Here is a 25,316-nt window from a genome sequence, read left to right as displayed (position 1 = left end):
GACGTTGGTTGATAGAGCGAGACATGATGTCCCAGATGTGCTCAATTGGATTCAGGTCTGGGGAACGGGCGGGCCAGTCCATAGCATCAATGCCTTCGTCTTGCAGGAACTGCTGACACACTCCAGCCATATGAGGTCTAGCATTGTCTTGCATTAGGAGGAACCCAGGGCCAACCGCACCAGCATATGGTCTCACAAGGGGTCTGAGGATCTCATCTCGGTACCTAATAGCAGTCAGGCTACCCCTGGCGAGCACATGGAGGGCTGTGCGGCCCTCCAAAGAAATGCCACCCCACACCATTACTGACCCAATGCCAAACCGGTCATGCTGGAGGATGTTGCAGGCAGCAGAACGTTCTCCACGGCATCTCAAGACTCTGTCACATGTGCTCAGTGTGAACCTGCTTTCATCTGTGAAGAGCACAGGGCGCCAGTGGCGGATTTGCCAATCTTGGTGTTCTCTGGCAAATGCCAAACGTCCTGGACGGTGTTTGGCTGTAAGCACAACCCCCACCTGTGGACGTCGGGCCCTCATATCACCCTCATGGAGTCCGTTTCTGACCGTTTGAGCAGACACATGCATATTTGTGGCCTGCTGGAGGTCATTTTGCAGGCCTCTGGCAGTGCTCCTCCTGTTCCTCCTTGCACAAAGGCGGAGGTAGCGGTCCTGCTGCTGGGTTGTTGCCCTCCTACGGCCTCCTCCACGTCTCCTGATGTACTGGCCTGTCTCCTGGTAGCGCCTCCATGCTCTGGACACTATGCTGACAGACACAGCAAACCTTCTTGCCACAGCTCGCATTGATGTGCCATCCTGGATAAGCTGCACTACCTGAGCCACTTGTGTGGGTTGTAGACTCCGTCTCATGCTACCACTAGAGTGAAAGCACCGCCAGCATTCAAAAGTGACCAAAACATCAGCCAGGAAGCATAGGAACTGAGAAATGGTCTGTGGTCACCACCTGCAGAACCACTCCTTTATTGGGGGTGTCTTGCTAATTGCCTATAATTTCCACCTGTTGTCTATCCCATTTGCACAACAGCATGTGAAATTGATTGTCACTCAGTGTTGGATCCCAAGTGGACAGTTTGATTTCACAGACGTGTGATTGACTTGGAGTTACATTGTGTTGTTTAAGTGTTCCCTTTATTTTTTTGAGCAGGGTATATTGTCTAGTTACTGTGAACAAGTGGAGCGATGCGTTAACGAATCTGGAATGCCCAGATCAATCACTAATGGTAATTTAACTCATTTATGTGCCGATTAACACTAGTTCTGTCAGGAATTATGGGACCTGGGTGAAATTTCTATATGAAAAATATTAGATGATATAGATTGACTTTTATATTTCTTTTAGATATCAGAATAGACATTTATTGAGGCTCCAATATTATATAGACTATGTGGATACATTAAAAGGGGTTATTGGAGGCTGGAAATGGCCCCCTGATTCTACTTACCTGGCTCCCTGCACGGCCGCAGCTGCTGCTCCCCATTCACAGATTAAAACATCTGGTGTCCGGAGGGTAGCCCAGTGACTAGATTTAGTGTGAGGGGCCTGGGTGTATGAGGGCCCCATTTCCAGCCTTGGATAACCCCTTTAACTATGAGCACTTAAAGGAGTTAACCCGCTAAAGATAATGATCACATATTCTAAGGATAGACACAAATATGAGAGCAGCACCACAGTTCCCTCCAGACTTCCACAAGGAATGCACATGCCAGTCAGCAGTTGCAGATCCACAATGACCGCTCCACATCAATAGCTCAAAACACAGTTGATAGCAGCATATCCTCCATGGTTCTTTATTCGCAGTGGGTCCATCAAAAAGAACAAAGTGCAAAAATTGTGCAATGTTTTGACTTACAGATTTTCTCAAGCATCCTCAGGATAGTTCCTCATTATCACATTGGCAGGGGTCCAAGTCCCAGCAACCCCTGTCAATAAGCTGTTTCAGGGAGCTGCTAAGCTCACTGAAGCTCTGGTGTGCATAGCCAGTTCCTGAAAGCTTTCCTATATATTGTATAGTGGGTGTGCTTGGTATTGCAGCTAAGCCCCTTAAATGGGGCCGAGCTGCAACAAAGCCATGTGACAGATATACAGTGATGTCACGGCTGTGTCTCCGTTCCAGTGTAGTTTGCAGTGACACATCTGCCGTGCATGCAGTTGCCTTTGGCAACACGTTTCTGCATGTGTGTGCAATACTCGTGTTTCCTGGCCTCTCCCCAGTCTGGTGGTTATGGGGTTAAGGTGTGGATCTGGGTGTGGTCTCATGGCTCTACTTATCCTGTGGCTGTGAGCTTGAGGTCAGCTGTAGTCCTGCTTGGTTGCTAGACATTTCCCGTGTCTGTGCCTTCGTTGAGGGTTCCTGGGTCCCCCGGATGGGGAACTATAAGTCAGTGAGTAGCTCTGCCTGGTGCCACCATGCATCCAGTCCACATGGGGGTCCAGGTAGTTATTGGTGTTCCACCCTGGTGCAGAGGCAGGTAAGTGCTTGTTATTCCGGTGAGTTGTTGTATCACTGGGTTTTTACCTGTAGATCCAGTTGCTGTTCACCATCTTCCCCTATCTTTACTGCTAGGCCTGTGGAGACTCCTGTTAGTCCATGTTGTGGAGGAACAGGTCATCTCTAGTTCTTGTTGACCTTAATTTCAGGGATCATCAGGGCGACTCAGGGTCTGAGGTTCCTGTGTATGAGCCCTCCTACCATCTGGGTCCGCTCACACGGTTAAAAGTCAGAGTGAGGTTTAGGGATGCATTAGGAGGTTCCCTGCCCTCTTTTCCCGGTGTTTAGGCCTAGTTACTATTCCCACTTCCCATCGTTGTGGAGTTCCCACACACCACACCGTGACACATGACCTAGGAAGAGGCTGTGGTGCTCACAGATAACCACCCTCTTCTAATGGCAGGGGTTGAGCCGAATTCTGGCATATTTGCCGGGTAGCGGCCGGATCTCAGCATAGTCAACGGGGTTCGGCGTGCATGCGATAACATCCGTCAATTCCAGATCCAAAGGGCTCCAGCAGGCTGTTCTGAGCTCTCACGCAGATGTGAAAAAGGCCTAAAAACTTACTGAAATCTTAAGGCAACACATTCACAGTGGATTCAAGGAAAGGAAAATATCAGGTGAGCATATTAGAATACATAACATTTTCAAGAAATATTAAAATGGGAGATCAAAACTGGTACAAAGGAAAAATCTGATTAACTGCCCATATAAATTAGATTCAACCTTTCATTTTTCCGTTGTTTTCTATGGGCTACCAAGCCAGTTTTCCTTTACACCAGTTTTGATAAATCTCCCCCATTGTAAAAATAATGGAATAAAAGACATTCTATATACACCAAGTACATGAAGACATTGATTTTGTCAGACAGCATCGCTAATATTCTACAACATAGACCATCTTGAAATTACCATTCATTTGTAATTCATTTTAGTGGAATTTAATACACTTCATACCATTGCAAAAAGATGTTTAATACATAAGAAAGCTCAAAGATGAAAAACGCAATTGGCAGCCTGATTGGGCTAAGAGGTTTTTAACCTGCTGTAGAGCATGGCATTCCTACATAGTTATATGTACATACAGAGAAGGAAAAAAATATAAAAAATCAATAGAATCTTTGAAATAAGATTGAAACCACTTCTAAACTCTTAAGAGATTAAAACATTGTGATTACATTACTTGAGGCAATACTCTATGGGCAGATCTCAATCCATGTGAGGTACAGGGCTGGTTCTACCGATTTGTTAGACTGCCATGTAATATATGTCTAATTTTTATTTCTTACATCAGTCTTTGGATAATCCCTTTTATATACACCTCTTTTTAGGTCTGTTGCCAATTCATGTATGAAGCTCCCGACTTAAAAACGGGACCAGCAATGATCACTAATCAACTTATGATTTTAGATTACATAGTAGTATAATGTAATAGTTTTAAACTGTCCATCATGCATTTTCTACTTTTTCTTATGGATTTCCATCACGTACTCATTACATGGCAAGTAACCAGACAAAGCTGCTACACAAGGTCTGGAATGATTTAATTGACCATGTTCCTCTCCACAATACTTTAACACCAATATAAGCAGTACCTCCAGACATGGCAGGTCTGGTCTCCTATGCTACGCAAAGTTAGCACAGGATAGTGGAGATGCCGAGCCCAGGGATATAGTTTTGATATTAATTTATCATTTTAATTTAAAAAGCTATTAACAAGGTTGCTTGGATTTTGATGGCCTATCCTCAGGATAGGTCTTCAATATTTGATGGGTGGGAGTCTGACCCCCGACACTCCTGCAATCAGTGCTGTGGTGAAAGCTGCAGCCTCTTCCTGGGGCAGTGACGTCATGCTCTTTGGTCACATGAACATAGCTCAGTCTGATTCAGGTCATTAAACAACGTAAGCCACAGCTCTCAGAGTGCTGCGGCCTCTTCATACAGCTGGCCAGCGAAGGTGCAAGAAGAAGTCGGAACCCCCACCAGATATTGAAGGCCTATCAGGTAAATTTGGGCATAATTCCTTTTTGTGGGATATATACATAATTGAGGTGAATGAGACATCTTACAAAACAGATGGTCCAAATATTAGATAATGGATAGTGTTATTTGGTCCATGGGGAAAAAATAATATTAATTGATACAAGAGTTCTCAATTCATCCAAAGTTCACATTAATTATTCCAAATGTCCTTAATATATCCAAGGATCAATGTATATAATTTAAAGAAACTGTAAATGGTCAACAATGTCTTTTAATCCAGGTTTTATATTCAGTTTCATTTAGGAATCAATGTTCATGATTGTAAATGATTAGTGATGCTACTTAATCCAGGTGATATGAAAAATTTCATTTAAGAATCCATGTTCACGATCAGTAAAACACGTTGATGTACTGAGGAAGGATGGTAAGGGGACGTGGTGCTGGTAGAACAGCCGGACTCCTACCAGCATCTCGATCTCGCCTCCATGTGGCAAGTGCGTTTTCTGTTGTATATTCTAATCATAAGCTCACTAATATGGGTTTATTAAAAATATATGTCTCCACAAATTATGTAATAGGAAATATTAATATATAAGATATGTTTTAAGAGTTTTTATTCATGTAGTTATATTTGAGATGGAGATAGATATATTATATACCATATTTTAGCTCTATATGATTGAGGACTCATTCCACTTTTTTGTTGGATCCTACAAAGAAGCCCCGCTCCACTTAAGGATCAAGTATAAATAGTAGATGTTAATGGATTACATGTAAGAGCCACTGAAGGAGCCGGCAGCTCCATAACGCGCATGTGTAATTACTGTAATCCAAAAGGGCATCCCCGGTACCATCATAGTCGTGCTATACAAGTGCCAAACTGGACCACATGACAGGACCCTTACAACTTATTTAACAGCGCGAGCTGTACCGGAGGGTAAGCGAGCAACCCAAGCACATGGGACGCTAATTAAAGGCATCAGCCAAGCCGACACGGGGAGCCAGGAGACTCTGCTAAAAGCAACACACAGCGCTGATACAGATTACCAACCTTTGGGAAGACATCGATGTGGTAAAGTCTAACTGCTAGCAGTAAAAGAAAGTTGTAAAAAAAATAAAAGATAGATAATATCTCTCTATCTCCACACCACAGTGATAATACCCATTCCAATTATTAACTATAACTGTATATGGGCAATCTTAATAAATGAGAAATATGGATATATTTTGAGTGGGAAATGAAAAATAACGAGTATACTGATAATCATGAACATTAATTCTTAAATGAAATTTTTCACATCACCTGGATTAAAGGGGTTGTACGGGTTCAGAGCTGAACCCTGACCTATCCATATTTTGCCCCAGGCAACCCCCCTGATGTTAGCATCAGAGCATCTCATGCTCCGATGCTCTCCTTTGCCCTGCGTAGGGAAAGGGCTCTTTTGTTTACAATAACACTGCCGGGCGGAAGCTTTCACCCGGCAGTGTGTTCGGTGATGTCACCGGCTCTGATGGGTGTGCTTTAGCGCTGCCCTAGCCGTTTTACTGGATAGGGCAGCGCTACGGCCTGCCCATCAGTACCGGTGACATCACCGGGCTTCCTGGAAGCCCCAAGGAGAGCCCAGTACATCAATGGAACTCCTGAAAATGCCTTTGCCCTGCGCGATTTAGCGCAGGGCAAAGGAGAGCATCGGAGCATGAATTGCTCCGATGCTGAAGTCAGGGGTGCTGCCTGGGTGAAAATGGGGATATGTCCGGGTTCAGCTCCAAACCCGTACAACCCCTTTAATCCAGGTGATGTGAAAAATTTAATTTAAGAATTTAATGTTCATGATTATCAGTATACTAGTTATTTTTCATTTCCCGCTTTCCCCTTTAACATCACTAATCATTTACAATCATGAACATTGATTCCTAAATTAAATTGAATCTAAAAGCTGGATTGAGACACATTATATACGGTACATTGATCATTGGATATATTAAGGACATTTGGAACAATAAATGTGATTAGATTAATTGAACTCTTGCAATTAATTTTTTTCCCTCTGGACCAAATAACACTATCCATTATCTATTATTTGGACCATCTGTTTTGTTAAGATCTCATTCACCTCAATTATGTATATATATGTCCCACAAAAAGGGAATTAAAAGTCATACAAACCTGTATCCCCCAGAATTCAGCACCCCCTTCAAGATAAGGTTGCATAGGACTGAGGGAACCCCAAAAATAAATCAACTGCATGGCATGGATATTTTCTCCTATCCTATGGCCAATAAAGCAGAAGACCATTACAAATAACGAGCCACTGAACGTTTTAGGCAGACCAAGGTCCGTCACCACCAGTAACATTAATGAGAAAAGTTGCAATATGTGGCCTGCAATAGACAACAGGTTGTTGCAGCTCACCAGACCCCAGATTTCCATCACAGCAATCATCCTCATCAGTCCCCAGAGCAGTGGTACATCAGGTACTCTTCACCGTACAAACATCTACAATCAGTATTTCAAGTTTTTTGAAAATCCACACCGCACTGGCATAAAAAAACTGCATGTTTCGGCTAACTATACAAGCTTCCTTACTCATGGTATACTAACTAAACAAGCAATTGTGGGAAGCTTCACATGGATGCTTCTCTACACGCGTTTTTAGCAGAAGCTGGGTCTGTGTGAAGCTTTTTTCCCCCCATATGTGAACCATGATGGATGCATGTGTAGTGATATGAAATGTACAATTTTTTATGCATCACCAATGCAGTATGGATTTTAAATCAATACAGATTGAAGATGTTTTAGGCCCCAATCACACTTCCGGGTTTTTGGTCCACATCTGATCCGCATTTGTTGCAGATTGGATGCGGACCCGTTCATTTCAATAGGGCAGCAAAAAATGCAGACAGAACATTGGGAGAAGTCCACATCCTTATGTCTGTCCCGCTGCCCCACAAAAAAGATAGAACATGCGCTATTCTTGACGGTTTTGAGGACAAGAATAGGTATTACAATCCGTCCACACAAAAAAAAAACTTAAAAATTTATGCAACAAAGAAGTCATATGTATTTTTTGCGAACCACGAAATAAAAAACGGTCGTGTGCATATGCCCCTATACAGAGAAGAGTGCTGGAAATCGATTTTATTTACAATGTGTGGAATATATTGGGTTGCAAGTAGATGCAAATTTCATGAGATTTCCATGTGGCCGCAAAGTGGATGCCTATACATCATGTTACTGCAGCTGTAGGATAGCAAAAATCTCAGGCTGCAAGATTTCATTTGCAAGTACATCTCTAATGATTGCACCGTAATGAGTATATTTCATAGATTGTCAGGTGTTGATTTGCTGAACTTGCAAACAGCATAGGTTTTTATATTTAGTGCTTACGTCCCCTTCGTGCCAGCACAAGCAGCGCAGAGCAGCTGCCAATTAACAACGCTTCCATCTGAAGCCGATGGATCAGTCAACACTGACTCAGGGATCCCAATTAGTGACTGAGTGGATACAAGGACCGGCACAGTGAATGTTCTTTTTAAGTTTGTTTCAAATAGAAATCGTTTTTGCTTTTACTGGCTAAATCTTGAATACTACCACAGCAGGATTTCACACAGCGGAGGTAAATGATAAGAACCAGTCATTTTTATGGGATACTTTGCAAACTTTACACAGATCTTAAAATTTACCAAACAGTGATATTATACTGCGATGGTACAAGGATAAGGCAAATTAGGCCAGATCTATTTCATCCCGTCCAGTTACAATATGCAGGGGTGCACCACCAATGAGGCGAGGCAATCACCTCAGCCAGCACCAGGCAGGGGCAAGAGGGGGCAGCGGAAGGGCCACGTGCAATGAGCGCTTTCATTGTGGCAAAGAGGTAAGGTTAAGAAATGGTCATTAGGGGTGGCGCCATTTCAGTTTTCGCCTCAGGCAGCATAAAAGCTAGGTGCACCCCTGACAATATGGTGTCCAATCTAACTTTATCTAAATCGGGGTTTCTCAACTCCGGTCCTCGGGACCCACCTACCGGTCAGGATTTGAGAATATCCCACAGAATGAATACCTGTGGTAAGTGCCGATTCATGGACACTAATTATATCACCTGCTCAATACTAAGGAAATCCTGAAAACATGACTGGTGGGTGGGTCCCGAGGACCAGAGTTGAGAAACCCTGATCTAAATGTTTCTTTACGGTAACAGTGTAGAAACCATACTAGAGCATGTCCACACTGGATGCACAATATTTTGCCACAGAAGATCCAAGTCATGGTCTACATGAGATACACGTGGATCTTGCTGCAGATTTTCCATGATTCACCCTATGCCACTGTATAACCAGGTATTTTAGTGTTTTTTTTGCCTTTGGTTCATTGTAATGTAGTTGGTTAATGGTACCTGGTTTAGTTCCTTCAGTCTGCACACTGAAGACCTTTAGGAAGGGCTAGGAGGCTAGAGAACATCTAGCTATGTAAAAAAAAAAAAAAAAAAAACACACACCACATAAAACAAACCTCAGCTCTATTGAGGACATCAGGGCAAAATGTGCCTCTCTACCACCACCTCTCTATGTAACATATAGAGTCAGCCAGGTGCCATGTTGGAAACTGGTCGATAGGAAGTTCGATCATTTGTTCATGGCTGGTGACTGTTGCTTTAGGCTACTTTCACACTTGCGGCAGGACGGATCCGACAGGCTGTTCACCATGTCAGATCCGTCCTGCGGCTATTTCGCCGTGCCGCCGCTCCGTTTCCATTGACTATAATGGGGACAGGGGCGGAGCTCCGGCGCAGCACGGCGAAGGGCCACCGGACTAAAATTACTGCATGTCAGGCTTTTTAGTCCGGCGGCTTTCGCCGTGCTACGCCGGAGCTCCGCCCCCATCCCCATTATAGTCAATGGGGACGGAGCGGCTGTCCGGTGGCACGGCGAAATAGCCGCAGGACGGATCCGACATGGTGAACAGCCTGTCGGATCCCTCCTGCCGCAAGTGTGAAAGTAGCCTTAGGCTACTTTCACACTTGCGGCAGAGAGATCCGGCAAGCAGTTCCGTCGCCAGAACTGCCTGCCGGATCAGGTAAAATGTATGCTAACTGATGGCATTAGTAAGACTGATCAGGATCCTGATCAGTCGAAAAAAATGCATTGAAATGCCGGATCCGTCTTTCCGGTGTCATCCGGCAAAAACGGAGCCGGCATTTATTTTTTCACCTTTTTTTCAGTCTGCGCATGCGCATACCGGAAGGACGGATCCGGCATTCCGGTATTCTGAGTGCCGGATCCGGCACTAATACATTCCTATGGGAAAAAATGCCTGATCCGGCATTCAGGCAAGTCTTCAATTTTTTTAGCCGGAGATAAAACCGTAGCATGTTGCGGTTTTCTCTTTTGCCTGATCAGTCAAAACGACTGAACTGAAGACATCCTGATGCAAACTGAACGGATTACTCTCCATTCAGAATGCATGGGGACATACCTGATCAGTTCTTTTCCGGTATAGAGCCCCTGTGACAGAACTCTATGCCGGAAAAGAACAACGCAAGTGTGAAAGTAGCCTTACTCTATTATTTTACTCACTTATATAGCGCTCAATTATTGCGCAGAGGTTTATAGACCCCACCACCACTTGTGGTCTCCAATGCGCCTCACATTCTAGGCTCCCTATTAGTATGTCTTTGGAGTGCAGGAGGAACCCGTAGTACCCGGAGGAAACTCATGCAAACACAGGGAGAATATCCAAACTCCATGCAGATGTTGTCCTTGGTCAGATTCAAACCTAGGACCCCAGCGACGCAAGGCACCAGTGCTAACCACCGAGTCAATGTGCTGCTCTCTGTACATGTTTTCTTTTGTATACTGTATATCTGATGAATCTGATAACTGCCACTGCAAACAGCTGCAGATTTTCTACCCACGAATATGAATCCACATGAACATGCCCTAGGGGAGCAAAAAGAGTTTTGAACACCATGCAATAAGATTCATTTATAATACTTTTCAAAGGGGATCTTCGCCATATAAAACGGTTTGCAACGAAATCCTGCACTTTATGGACAGACATGTGTCTTCACCATACTGCGCTGTCCTGAGGAATTTCTTTTCCCCCCTTATAAGAGGAATCAGAAACTGTGATATGGCATAAATATGTACCTGACAAGAAACTAGGAAGGCCTTCTTCTGATGGATGAGCCATAAGTTAGTAGTGGCTGCTCTCCAGGGAAAGCGGCTGCTTGTAGGCAAAAAATAAAAATGTAGTAAAGGACCAGATGATAGGAAATTTAAGAAAACCTATCAATTTTATGTCTGAGGTAAAAGGTTTGCAGGTAGAAAACCTAGAGTATAAGACGACTATTCCGGTTATATTTTACCATGGTCATTAATCACAACACCTCTGAGCTGTCATACAGAACTTATCTGTGGATGTTAAAGTATTTAACTACTGAAATTGGATTTGTGACTTTTCTTCATGAAACATGAGATATTTAATAAAAGCGCCTCATGCATAACATCTCAAGTCAAATGTCCTTTAGTAACACTTTGAAAAGGTTTCAATCATAACATCAGTTACAGAGTTACAATGCACAAGAACTCCCCTCACTGAATTCTGATCTAATTTCACCCTACATACCAGTACCTGTTTTTTTTTTTTTTTAACTGCCAAATTGTAATTTGCAATGCGGAGATGCAGAAAGACTCAAATGTAATCCACAAATGTAAATTGTAATGTCACCGCATGTTTAACAAATGAAAAGAAAAATAATGTTTTTTCAGTGTGTTTGGTAAGAATTTACCAATTTGGGACAACTCATTTTGACCACCTGCACAACACCGTACGTATTTTACGGTCTGCAAAAAAAAAACGGATCCGCAAAAAATACGGACGACATCCGCATGCATTCCATACGGAACAGCTCTTCATAGAACACAGTAACTGCCTTTTTTGGCGGACCAATTGAAGTGAATGGTTCCGCATACGGTCCGCAAAAAACGGAACGGACACAGAAAATATGTTAGTGTGCATGAGTCCTAACAAATACATCTCATACATCCCGGTTACATCTCAGGATGCTTAGTAGCTAGAAATGTTATTTTAAAGCTGACAATCTAAGCTTTAAAACAAGACCACAATGAGTCAGAGCTGCAGCTCTCACTTTTAAAGGCTGCATCTCTAGTTGTATGGTAGCTATAGCCACAATCCTGGTTTTGCTTTACAGATTGGACTATCAGCTTTAAAACAAGACCTGGCTCATAGTTCTGAGATCTCAGCCAGTGTTGAGAAGAATTGGGAAAGTGGGGATGTGCTGAAGTTTTGCGGTTGTACTTGTCAAGGAGTAATCTCTGTATTCTATTTGTTCTCTGTGTTCTTACTCTTACAATTTCCAGCTTAAAAACTGATTTTGGTCTCTCCAGTTCTGGAGATTTTATGAAGATGTACAAAGTTTGTATATATGGGGCGTGGTTTGCTAGCCGAGAGAGATGGCCGCTTGAGCTTTGAGCTCCCGAGCCCTATCAAGCGACTGCAAAGCTACAGCAAGCTAACACATATCTTAATCGCCCAAAACTCTTACAGCGACATCCCCCCTTATACCCATGATGGTTAGAGGGTCGAGATCTGTTAAGAAGCAAGGGAAACTGGACTTCTACGTGGAGAGGATAAAAGACCAAGATGGCGCGGGTTCGCCCGCCTCCACGCGCTCCTCGAGATCTGCAGAGCAAGACTCCCCCACAACCACTCCAGTACAACGGAGGAGCCCGCAAGCCTCTCAACTCTCCTCAACCCACTCCTCTCCAGCGGATGAGCCTCCCCCAGCCCGGCCTGAGACGCACTTACCAGACCGAAGCAGCCCTCCTGGGTCCCGGGCAGGCACAGATATCTCTCCCTGCCAAAGCCCGCAAAAGCAGAAGCCACGGCTTCAAGACGACACGCATGGAGCGACGGAGGTGAGTGATCAGAGCGCTCCGTCACTAGCAGATTTCCCCACTACGGACGATCTAGCAACCGGCAGCATGATTAAGGAGATGTTAGTAGCCTTCAGCCGCTCCATGCACACGGAAATAGCGGCCTTGCTGTCTCCTCTGCACGCCTCCATTACCGAGGCGGACAAGCGGATTACTCATGTAGAGTCAAAAATGGGGGACTTTGCCGTTTCACATAACCAGCTTGTAGATGCACACGAAGAGCTTACAGCTGAAGTCGAGAGACTCAAAAACAAGGTGGTGGACCTAGAGGACAGGTCCCGCCGTAACAACATCAAGCTCAGGGGTATACCGGAGGACATACCACCTAAAGAGTTAGAGGCCTACATTCTCGATCTTATGAGGTCGCTCCTGATAAATATGAGCGATAAAGATCTTACGCTAGACAGAGCACACAGAGTGGCCCGTCCAAAACATCTTCCTGACTCTGTTCCTAGAGACATTCTAGCTAGGGTCCATTTCTTCCACGTAAAAGAATTACTGATGAATGCAGCCAGAAAGAAAGGCCCGCTACCTGCTCCGCATGAGGGGATCAAAATTTTCGCCGATTTGTCGGCCTCGACCCTGCAACAGAGAAGAGCTTTAGCCCCCTTTACTGCTGCCTTACGCGACCACAACATACCTTATCGTTGGGGCTTCCCCACTAAAGTTCTAATCCAGCATCAAGGGACTCTGCATGCGGTGCTTTCCCTGGACTCAGGAAGAAAATTACTAGAAGGATGGAACATTTCCATTAAGGATTCTCCTGTTCCTCAAGCAAAAGGTCCAGAACCCATTACAATGGACTGGCAGACGGTCCCGACCAGGCGTAGACCACATCGCTGATCAGTAATAGGTTAACTTGTTGAGTCGTTACCTGTTTCTGTTTAGGGCTCGGGCGGTCAGTTAGGCAAGAACTGCCTCACAAGCCCACAAAATGGTGCCTGATAGCAATCAGGTGTCGTTTCACTGTTATAGGTTTTTCCTTCTTTTCTGTTTATTCCCTAAGTTTATTTTTTGCTTTTTTACAATTCCTCTACAAATGCTACTAGATGTTATTCAGATGGGTCAAGGGATAGGGATCAATTTTTCAAGTGACCTAAATCGGTTTCATGTCTTCAAGTGCACCATATATAGGATTCGCCGTTCAGATCTACCATTTCCTCCTGCACCATGGTACTAAAAGTTGCAGCTTTAAATGTAAAGGGCCTGAATAGCCCTTTTAAAAGGTCCATGTTGTGGAAGGAAGTCCGTGAGCTGAAGTGCGACATCTTCTGTGCCACAGAAACCCATCTGCTCCATTCAGATGGTCATAGGATCCACCACCCTAAGTTCCCCCACATTTATCAGTCACACTTCTGCAAAAAACAAAGGGGAGTTCTAGTGGCTATCAGCCATTCAGTGGCCTTTTCTTTGAAATCTTCAGTGCTGGACCCTAATGGCAGATATATAATTTTAGTCTGTTCTATTAATAATGTTGACTATACTTTGGTTTTTCTCTATGCTCCTAACAGACATCAATTTTCCTTTCTTCGTCGCTTAGCTGCAAAAGTACGTGGGATAAGATCTGGCCATGTGATCTGGAGCGGTGATTTTAACTCCGCATTAGACCCAAGAGTAGATACCACAACTCCCTCCAGAGAGACTCCTGGAGCTATTAATTCTCTTTTCCTGCAGGAAGACCTATATGATATTTGGAGAATACAGCATGGCTCTGAAAGAGACTACTTTTTCTTCTCCTCGGCTTGCCAATCATACTCCAGAATCGACATGTTCTTAACCAGCAGGTCAGTGATTGCAAACACAATCTCGTCATCAATACACACGATCACATGGTCAGATCACGCTCCGATTTCTTTATTCCTGAAGGAATCCCATCTCTCCAAACCTTACTCTCCATGGAGAAATAATACGTATGTTATAGATCACCCTGTACTGTCTCAGGAGCTTAAATCTGAATTGACTGAATTCTTTCACATAAATGATGGTTCAGTTAGCAACCCATCTATGCTATGGTGCGCCCACAAGGCATTCATCAGAGGTGTCTTTATTAGAATAGGTAGCAGACTCCAAAGGGAACGTAAAGAAAAAATAGACAAGTTACTAAATGAGATAAAAAGAATAGAGACCATTAATAAATCTCAAGTTTCCTCTACACTCAGATAGTCTTAAATCATTGAGGTCCCAACTCTCTGCATGTTTTCTACACAAGTATGAGTTTAGCTTAAAGAGGATGCAGGCCAACTTTTATTCTCAGGATAACAAAGCAGGCCGTCTGTTGGCTAACCGTCTAAAGCAAAGAGCCGCTAAAGCAAAAATTCCCTATCTACTAGACCACACCTCAGGGAAGAAAATATTATCCCCAATGGGAATAGCAGATGCTTTTGGTGACTTATGCCTCCCTTTATAATTTAGCCCCCCAAGAACGAGTCTCACCACCAACAGCTGACCTCATAGATGCCTTTTTAGATAAGTTAGGCCTAACAAAACTGACTAATGCCCAATTACAAACTCTTAATGCCCCCATAACCACAGAAGAACTTAAAGCCATTATTAAAAAACTCCCCCCACATAAATCCCCAGGCACCGAGGGCCTATCAAACTCCTACTATAAGGCCTATTTTGACCAGCTCTCTAGACACATGTTGTTATCCTTTCAATCTGGCAGAGAACTGGGATCCTTCCCCAAAGAAATGCTCGAAGCGTTAATAGTGACCATACCAAAACCTAACAAACCAACTGATGATCCTAAAAACTTCCGCCCCATTTCCCTCCTTAATACGGATATAAAAAATTTTGCCAGAATCCTGTCATCCAGATTGGCCCCCCTCATTCCCCTACTAGTGAACTCTGACCAGGTTGGTTTTGTAAAAGGCCGCCAGATACAAGAAAACTCTAGAAGGGTACTGAGTCTTCTCTCTCATATCCAAAAAAACAAGATCCCGGCCCTTTTTGTTACGCTCGACGCTGAAAAAGCGTTTGACCGCATTTGTTGGTCTTTTTCTTTTGCAGTTTTAGCCAAAATGGGGATAGAAGGCCCTATCCTAACCTCTATCCAAGCCCTATATAAAGACCCATCTGCCAGAGTCTGGGTAAATGGATCTCTGTCTAAACCATTTTCCATTTCCAACGGAACCAGACAGGGTTGCCCCTTCTCCCCCCTAATGTTTATATTATCCATCGAACCCCTTGCCCAAGCCCTAAGAATGGAGGAGAAAGTACTAGGCGTACAGATAGCAGACCGCGTTCATAAATTGAGTTTGTACGCTGATGATATAATACTCACGCTTACAGACCCTGCATCCTCCCTGTCCTCAGCCCTAGACATTATCACTCACTTCGGCCAACTATCTTACTACAAACTAAACTCTTCCAAATCCCAAGCCTTACCCATTAACTTGTCCCCCCAAACAGTCCAGCATCTCCAAGGAAAATTCATTTTAGATTGGCAACCTAACCAAATTCAATATCTAGGTATTAACCTTACCTCCTCAACCCATGGTCTTTTTCTAGCTAATTACCCCTCCTTGCTATCTAACATCAAAAAAGAACTTGACCAATATGATAAATTTGAGGTGTCTTGGATTGGCAGACTGGCGACCTTTCAAATGTTCGCATTACCAAAATTCCTTTATTTATTCAGGGTCCTACCCATCAAAATCCCTATAGCATACTTCTCGCAATGTAATAAGGTACTGAACGCCTTCCTATGGCATGGGAAAAAGCCTAGAATTGCATCCAAAATCCTACACACCAGGAAACAAGTAGGAGGCATTAGCCTACCTAATATCTATGATTATTACTTAGCGTCACAAATAAGCCCTCTGGAGAGCTGGTGGAAATTAGACTTTTCTAAACAATGGACTCACATTGACTCCACAGAAGTGATAGGAGGGAACCTCAAAGATATACTCATAGCCTCATTATCCGAAAAGTTTATTAATCCTAAACTGTCTTTCCTCGCCTCTAACGCCCTAAACTGCTGGATAAAATATCATACCCTCACTAGCAAAGAGGCTCCTTCCAATATGAATCCAACTCCTTTAGCGGTCCTTGACCATCTTGTCCCCGACTTGGGTGTAGGTACATGAAGATATGGCCTGACAGAAATCCCCCAACTTTATCAGAATGATAATCTAAAGTCCTTCGAATGCCTACATAGCAAATATAAGGTTCCCAACACTGAATTCTACAAATACCTTAGAATCAGGCACTTCCTTACTGAAAACCCCACTTTACCATCCATCAATAGACAATTAATTGAGATCTGGTCAATACCTACTCAAATCTCAAAAACCCTTCGCCCTATTTATTCCCAACTCAGTAACAGATAACTTCAACAAATCCACACCGTTGATATCGTGGGAAAAAGACTTAAAATCCGAATTCTCTTCTCTGCAATGGAAAGCAGCGTTCAAATATGTCTCAAAAAACATAACATGTGTAACACAATATGAATCATTTGTGAAGACCGCTTTAAGATGGTATTTCACCCCTGAAAGGCTACACACTATTTATCCATCGGTATCACCAAGATGCTGGAGGGACTGTGGTAATAAAGGCACGTTATTCCATATCCTATGGGACTGCCCAATAGTAAAGCCTTTCTGGGTTGAAGTCTTTTCCCTAATCTCCCAACTCTCAAACACAGAGTCAACCCTGTGCTCCCCTTCCCCCCTCCTTAGCATTATTGATGGATATCATGGATATACCTAGCTCACTTAGAGGTATAGTTTGTCATATCCTCCTCTCAGCCAAATTGGCGATCACCTCCAAATGGAAATCTCCATACCCGCCCACTATACTTGAGGTCACACAAAGGGTCAACAAAACTTGTCTATATGAACAAATCATGGCTTCTGCATCCAACACCACAACCTGTAACACAAAGAAATATGAAAAAACATGGGGTATTTGGAAGTCTTCTAGATATATGCTCCCCCCCTGATCTCCTGCTCTTCTTAGCAAAATTGCAGAAGACTATTCTGCATCCATGTATGTCCTCATTCCCCCCCCCCCCCCCCCCCCCTTTCTGGTGCACTCTGAGGAATTGTAGAGCCTATGTTTTATTATTGTTTGATTTCTTTTTGTATATTATTTCTGTACAATCTGTAAACTCATATTTACCATCTATGCAGACCTGCGCTTCCGCTCCCTCTAAAAGGGATTTGTTGCTCACCTATAACTGCGCTCACCTGCGTGTGTTGAGCAGTTCTAGCTGTACTATATATTCATTTACACGTATGTACTTTGTACTTCTGTTCCTTTTATGAATATACTTCAATAAAAATATTTTGACTTAAAAAAGTTTGTATATATATACCACTTAAGTCAAAATTGCATATGTTAAGCTTTTATTTTTAGAAGGTAAAGTGCATACAACTTTGATAGGATCACGATTTTAAAAGGGAACCTGTCATCAGCTTTATGCCAACCTCACTGAGGGCAGCATAAAATAGTGACAGAAATGCTGATTTAAGAGGTGTGTCACTCATGAGCTAAAACTAAGTGGTTGCTGAGAACCAACATCATAATCCTTGCAGCACAGGCATTAAAGAGTCAAATCTACCTAAGTCATGGTTATTCACAATCTCCTGCTCTCCCGCCCATCTGCTGATGATTGGCTGTTCTCTCCTAGAGAGAAAGGGAGAAAACTAGGTAGAAGTCAATCATCAGCAGGTGGGCGGGAGAGCAGGAATTCATGAATAACCAGGACTCTTCTCAGGTGGCCGTGACTCTTTTCCAGGCCCAGTCTGCAATGATTGTGATGTTAGTTCTCGGCAATCACTAAGGCTACTTTCACACTTGCGGCAGAGGACTCCGGCAGGCAGTTTAGTCGCTGAAACTGCCTGCCCGATCCATCAAAATGCATGCAAACTGATGGCATTTGTCAGACTAATCAGGACCCTGATCCGTATGACAAATGCATTGAAATGCCGGATCAGTCTCTCCGGTGTCATCCAGAAAAATGGATCCAGCATTTATTTGCCGGTGATGCTGGATCTGTTTTGCCAGAACACTCGGGCCGGATCCGGCATTAATGCATATCAATGGGAAAAAATTACGGAGTTGGCATTCCGGCAAGTGTTCCGGAATTTTATATGGAGATAAAACCGCAGCATGCTGCGGCATAATCTCAGTCCTGAAAAGTCAAAAAGACTGAAATTAAGACATCCTGAACGGATTGCTCTCCATTCAGAATGCATTAGGATAAAATTTATCAGTTCTTTTCCGGTATTGAGCCCCTAGGACAGAACTCAATGTCGGAAAAGAATAACGCTAGTGTGAAAGTACCCTTACTTGTAACTTAAATGACAGACCACTGAAATCAACTCACCTGTCTCTACTTTATGCTGCAGTTAGTATAGGTAGCATAAAGTTGATGACAGGTTCCCTTTAACCACTAACTTTTTTATGACGCAAAATTGCATGAAGGTGTCTGTGAAAATGCCTCTATGCACTTTATACACACAATGTCCCTGGTGTCTGTCAGATTTCTGTGTAATTTAGGTTTTATTTGTACATGACAAAGTTGAAATAAAAAATGTTCCTGCTACCAGAGCATTTGGTTAAAGTACATCCATCCAATCTTTACTACCATGTGCTGTATTAAAAAGGTTGTCTGCGGTGACAAACCTGAGTGCTGTCCCAGTAAAGATTCCAAGAGCTGAAGACCACATGACTGTCTACGGTAAACAGTGGACAGCAAGCACCTCCATTGACTCAGTGCCTCTAATGCCCAAAAATCCCCTCTTCCCTACATAAAGTAAATTATAAAACTGGCTGCCGAGGGGAGCTATATTGAAGGTGTAAATATGTGTATGCACTGAACTACATCTAGTGGTGGCTTCAGGAAAATACTAGGAATCTAAGTTTAGGGGCAAGGAAAGTTCAGAGTCAGGCAACCGCCTCACTATAGGACAATCCCCCATAACAGGAGAGTAATTTGCAACTAGTGTGAGCACTCCTGACATGTCTGTTAGTAGATACTTCTATTACCCATGACATAATCCTGGAGCATTTCTTAGAACTTTATGTTATGCAATTTCTATTATTCCTCTTGTCAATCTATAAGTAAATTCAGTTGGAGACTAACTTACGGTGCGCCAACATGGTTATTAGCATAAACATTGCATCACAAACAAAAGATCAAGATCTACTAAGATAAGCTCAACCAGTATAAAACTGTGTCCTAAAGAAGGCCCGTCACCTTTCCTGACATACCGGTACATGTTTTAGCAAATAACTGGATTCACTATTAAACAACTCTAGAGCATCTTTTCTTATAACTATATGGCGCGGTTCCTTTTTTTATCCCTCTTGAGTACTGGGGGATCACAGTTACCACCAAGGAAAGTGTTAGGGCAATCGTTGCTCCAGCTACATCAATTGGAGCCAAGGGTGTTGCCCTGCCACAGTCCTGCACCTGTACTATGCTAGTGCAGTGAATGTCTGCGAGCTGACATTCGCTGTTAGGAGTGATACCTGGTGTCTTACTGGGACCAGTTATCCACCTAGATAGTACCTTGACCCAGGTCACGCATATAGTATCCTGTGGTGTCGTAGCCCCCTAAGTGTTGGTGGGTTTCAGTTTGTGGGATCCACCCTTTATTTATCCCAAGTTGGCTCCACTGCCATCTATGTGGCCGCTATGAGGGTGGTCCCATAAATTAGTGAAGATTTATTTGCTGCTTTTTTGCAGTGTTGGGTAGATACCCCTATTTTAACAAGACAAATTAATAAAAGTATTCATTATTTTGTTTTAGCGTCCTACCCCAACATACATTTTTAAGAAAAGGTGTCCCAGAAAGGTTATTTAAGGAGGGGTAAAGGTATTTACCAAAACAGACATATCAGAATAATTGACAGGTTCCCTTTAAAGTTAGTGTGTGAAAAATATAAAAAAAATGGCAAAAGGGAACAGAAGAGGAAGAGTCAGTGAATATAAAAATAACCCATTTGAAAATACTGTACAGTAAAAACACTGGATGAACTGTAATAGGAAGACTATCGTCAAGAACAGTCATTCATTTGTACCTCAAAATGTGTAAAAGGATAATTCATAAAAAAAATGAAAAAGTGAATATGTAAAAATAAAAATATATAATAACAATTGACACGGACAATGTATTTTACCACTAGACTGACTGGAGATGGTGCAGTAAACAGTATAAAAATGTACCTGATCTACTGTGGTGACATCACTCGCAACAACATCTGGGGGGCGATTGGGTGCATTAGCAGTGGCCTAAAACAAAGTAAATAAAAATGTAAGATTCACAGGAGACACAAATAAAAGGAGAAAACATGCTGTTAAACCTCACTTGCAAGCAGAAGTCTTCCCAGTTCTGTGCAAAAGTGTTTCATTTTGGTCCAATTCCCTTAAGTAATATGTTAAACCTTATCTAAGGCAAGTAGCACATCTGCCATACGGTACATCTCTCCAATTCTGCAGCATTAACATTAAAATACAGCAAGAGCCTCCCTCGCAATTTTAGCTCCCAGCGAGATTTTCCTTCTTCTTAATGGTCAGGCAAGAAGATGGCAATACACAACATGAAAAACAGGAAAATAAATACATTTTCCAAGAAACTCAGGACGGCTGAAAAAAAATATGATATAGCAGCAAAATAAATGATTATAACCGCGATACTGAGCCAGAAAATGGATGTGCCCTAAATTTCACCAATATGGTTTATGCAAGTCTCAATGGTTAACAAAAAATAAACATGTTCCTACAGAATTTGTATGCCAGATCACCTGCATTATACTAAAAAAGCTAAATTATAAACACATACACAGCATTACTATGTACTAAAGGGTGTAAACTGTTGCAAAGTTTACATTTTTCTTAGCTTCTTACATCCTTAATATGAGAAACCCTGCTGACTCCAAGTCAGTTAAAATCCCCTGTGTATAGCCATTTAGAATATACAGTGTAGGTCAACTACTTGTCTACTGGAATAAAATCCACAATAGATTATTTGTGCCGTCACCACGCAGGAAAATCTGTTCTCCAAAGTGATGGTATCCGCAGAAGTGGGGTCACTGCTAGAGGAAGACACGGTCAACAGTATTTGATCAGAGGGGGTCTCAATCCTGGGCTACCCACCGAACAAATTATGCAAGAGACGGCGTCTTCCTGGGCCAGTGACATCATTGATCACATGATCTAGGCGCTGTTTTCAGGAGAATGGTGCCAAGCTGCAATACCAGCGGCTAAGCCAATGGACGGTGCTGTGCTTTTTAAGGTGCAAGGAGGCTGGGACACTCACTGGAGCCCCCCAGCCTCTTCAAACAGTTGATCAGTAGGGGTGCCAGGAGTTGGATCCCTGCCAATCACATACTGAGGACAAGTCATCAGCATTAAACAATAGGAAAACTCCTTTAAACAAATTCAGTATGGATCAGTCTCCACTATGCTCTCAAATAGGGCAGCATAAAACTGGTGACCGATTCCCTTTAAGGCCTAGTTCAGATCTAGAGTCGTGTTTATCTGAATGAATGAGACTTTTCAAATCGCTTACTGCCCTGCCATAAAGGCACGTACCACTTGTCATAGTAACCAGGCTGTGCTCCTCATCGGCATAGGAAGGGGCATACAACAGTCAGCAAGAGTGTTCATCTCCAGCACTGGTGGGCGTTTTAGGGTGGGTTCACATCCCATTTGTTTAATGTATACAAAAAATGTATACATTAAACAAAGGCCTCAGACTGACGCCATACAGTGGCATCCATTCACCATAGAGTTCCATTGTAAAAATAAATAAATAAAATGCATAAATAAATCAAACATGTGCACTTTACTGGACTCCGCAGGATACAAGAATGTAGTGTGCTGCTTTTTTGTATCTTTTTCTAACGTATACGTTAAGTGGAGGCATAAAACGTGATGTGAATTTAAAGTGAACCTCCACTTGTTCACAAAATAGGTCAGTTTAAATCAGAATATAAGTTAAGCTAATTGTTGGATTTCAAATAAATATGTTAGTCGGATGCACAGGGTGGTAGACACACCAAAAAAGGGTGCTCTCAGTCCTACAGCGTCACCCCGCTGTTAAAAGGCAATTGAATATGGACAAAATGACTGGGCACACCTAAGGATACTTAGTTGCTAATGTTTATTAGATAAAAGGACAATAAATGTAGTAGAGTAAATATTCTACAATATAAACTTGCGACAGTAAAATTATGTGGCAACACTTCATATAAAATTCTATATGTTTGTAGTTGACGTGCGCATTTAATCACTATCGTAATGGAATAGCATCTGTGACTAAAAGCTGCACTTCAGATACAAAATGGAAATACGTAAATAAATGAAATTAATCCATAGAAGACGACCTCGTATAAAAGCAACAATGTATATAAGTGAAATATAATATAACATAGACCAATAAAATTTAGATATAAGTGTTGGTCTTGATAAAAATAAGAATAAAAATAAGAACCGCAAATAGAAGGTAAAAATGCAATATTATATATTCTCCTAAGATATGTGGACTAAAAAGTAGAGATTCACTGTCCTGGAAAAATCATGAAGTTCCAGGTAAAGCAGGTGTCAGTTCAATATATCAAAAACGGACCCTGACAGGACAAAAGTGCAGTTTATAGTGAATGGTGTCTTACACCGTAGGTGACTCAGCGGCGTCCCGCTTTCAGTCAGAGAGAGATCCCTTAGAAAGATGGTAAACAAGTTTCGGAACAGTCTTACCGGTTTTTGGAGGTTCCTCACGTGTGGAAGGAGCCTCAGCTGTCTATCGGAACTTTGCTGTTTTCCGCTGTAGTCAGGTAGAACCCCCGATAGATGTTTTGGGTCACCTGTTAGTTATTAGTTTGCTGCACGCGGTCCCGCTTGTAACACGCGGTTGCGATGTCGCAGCTCCCGATGAGCAGTTTCAGACCAGCTTTATAAAGACGGTATAGACTTGTTCCTCAATAGAGTCGGTGTGGTGCACTCACACAAAGTAGAGCTTGGGGGGTCAGACCAGACGCGTTTCGGGGCTAAGGTATCCCCTTCTTCAGTGGCTATCAACTAGCCACTGAAGAAGGGGATACCTTAGCCCCGAAACGCGTCTGGTCTGACCCCCCAAGCTCTACTTTGTGTGAGTGCACCACACCGACTCTATTGAGGAACAAGTCTATACCGTCTTTATAAAGCTGGTCTGAAACTGCTCATCGGGAGCTGCGACATCGCAACCGCGTGTTACAAGCGGGACCGCGTGCAGCAAACTAATAACTAACAGGTGACCCAAAACATCTATCGGGGGTTCTACCTGACTACAGCGGAAAACAGCAAAGTTCCGATAGACAGCTGAGGCTCCTTCCACACGTGAGGAACCTCCAAAAACCGGTAAGACTGTTCCGAAACTTGTTTACCATCTTTCTAAGGGATCTCTCTCTGACTGAAAGCGGGACGCCGCTGAGTCACCTACGGTGTAAGACACCATTCACTATAAACTGCACTTTTGTCCTGTCAGGGTCCGTTTTTGATATATTGAACTGACACCTGCTTTACCTGGAACTTCATGATTTTTCCAGGACAGTGAATCTCTACTTTTTAGTCCACATATCTTAGGAGAATATATAATATTGCATTTTTACCTTCTATTTGCGGTTCTTATTTTTATTCTTATTTTTATCAAGACCAACACTTATATCTAAATTTTATTGGTCTATGTTATATTATATTTCACTTATATACATTGTTGCTTTTATACGAGGTCGTCTTCTATGGATTAATTTCATTTATTTACGTATTTCCATTTTGTATCTGAAGTGCAGCTTTTAGTCACAGATGCTATTCCATTACGATAGTGATTAAATGCGCACGTCAACTACAAACATATAGAATTTTATATGAAGTGTTGCCACATAATTTTACTGTCGCAAGTTTATATTGTAGAATATTTACTCTACTACATTTATTGTCCTTTTATCTAATAAACATTAGCAACTAAGTATCCTTAGGTGTGCCCAGTCATTTTGTCCATATTTAATTGTTGGATTTGCTGTTTTTGCACCGATCTTAGAAGGGGTTGTCCACAGGAAAGGTAATTAATATCCGATCGGTGGGACCCAACTGCCGGCATCAGCTGTATGAAGAGCATGCAGTGCTTGTACAGGCACCGTGCTCTCAGTTTACCTGCTCACCTTCCTGACTGCAGTGGTGAGCAGGTAGTCCCATTCACTTCAATGGGATAAGTGTACCCTAATCAAGTGAATAGGAAGGAGCCCATTTAAGTGAATGGCAATGAGGAAGGTGAGCAGGTAAACAGCTGATCAGTGGGGGTGCTGGCAGTCGGGCCCCCACCAATCAGATACTGATGAACTGTCCTGAGGATAGGTTATCAATATAGGATAAGAGGACAACTCCTGTCAGGCATGAGCTGCAGGTTAGGTTTTGAACCAGACAGGCACACTGGTTGATTTATGACAGCCCAGCACCACTATTTGAAGCAGTTCTAAAAGTGGCAATGCTTGAGAGGGAAAAAAAAAAAAAAAACTTAAAACACTAAGAGCCAACCCGGATAACATGCTGCAATCACCGACCTATGGGGATGATTGATCAGTCCCATGATCATTCACCCCCAAAGAGTTTCAGTGTTTGTCAGCACCAAATCCCTGTTCATCCAGTAGGATGGGCCGGAAAAAAAACCCAAAAAACAAAACATTTCATGTACCACATCGTATCAACCCACAAACTAGTGGGGGGGGGGGGGGGAAGGGTTGGAATCAGGCAAATCTGCAGAAAAATCCACATGTTAGATACAGCCTATGCTGCAGATTGTCAGTTTTGCAGCATGCACAGGAATCTGCAATAGAGAAACCTGATAAATGTGAATGACAACTTCTAAACACCATTCACATTT

The 25,316-nt window shown here is 42.8% G+C and overlaps 1 protein-coding gene across 1 annotated transcript in view; it reads right to left on the bottom strand.

Moving 5' to 3' along the window:
- The window catches only part of HSD17B4 (hydroxysteroid 17-beta dehydrogenase 4), a 289,335-nt gene that overhangs the window by 91,189 nt on the left and 172,830 nt on the right, over positions 1–25,316 (bottom strand). Inside the window, exon 17 of the mRNA XM_040421676.1 lies at positions 20,627–20,692. Coding sequence (XP_040277610.1) covers positions 20,627–20,692 — 66 coding nt within the window. The remainder of the gene's footprint in view (positions 1–20,626; positions 20,693–25,316) is intronic.

Source organism: Bufo bufo, chromosome 2 (assembly GCF_905171765.1).
Source record: "Bufo bufo chromosome 2, aBufBuf1.1, whole genome shotgun sequence".
NCBI lineage: Eukaryota > Metazoa > Chordata > Amphibia > Anura > Bufonidae > Bufo > Bufo bufo.
The sequence above is the reverse complement of the archived record's forward strand: the minus strand, read 5'-3'. Positions and strand labels throughout refer to the sequence as shown.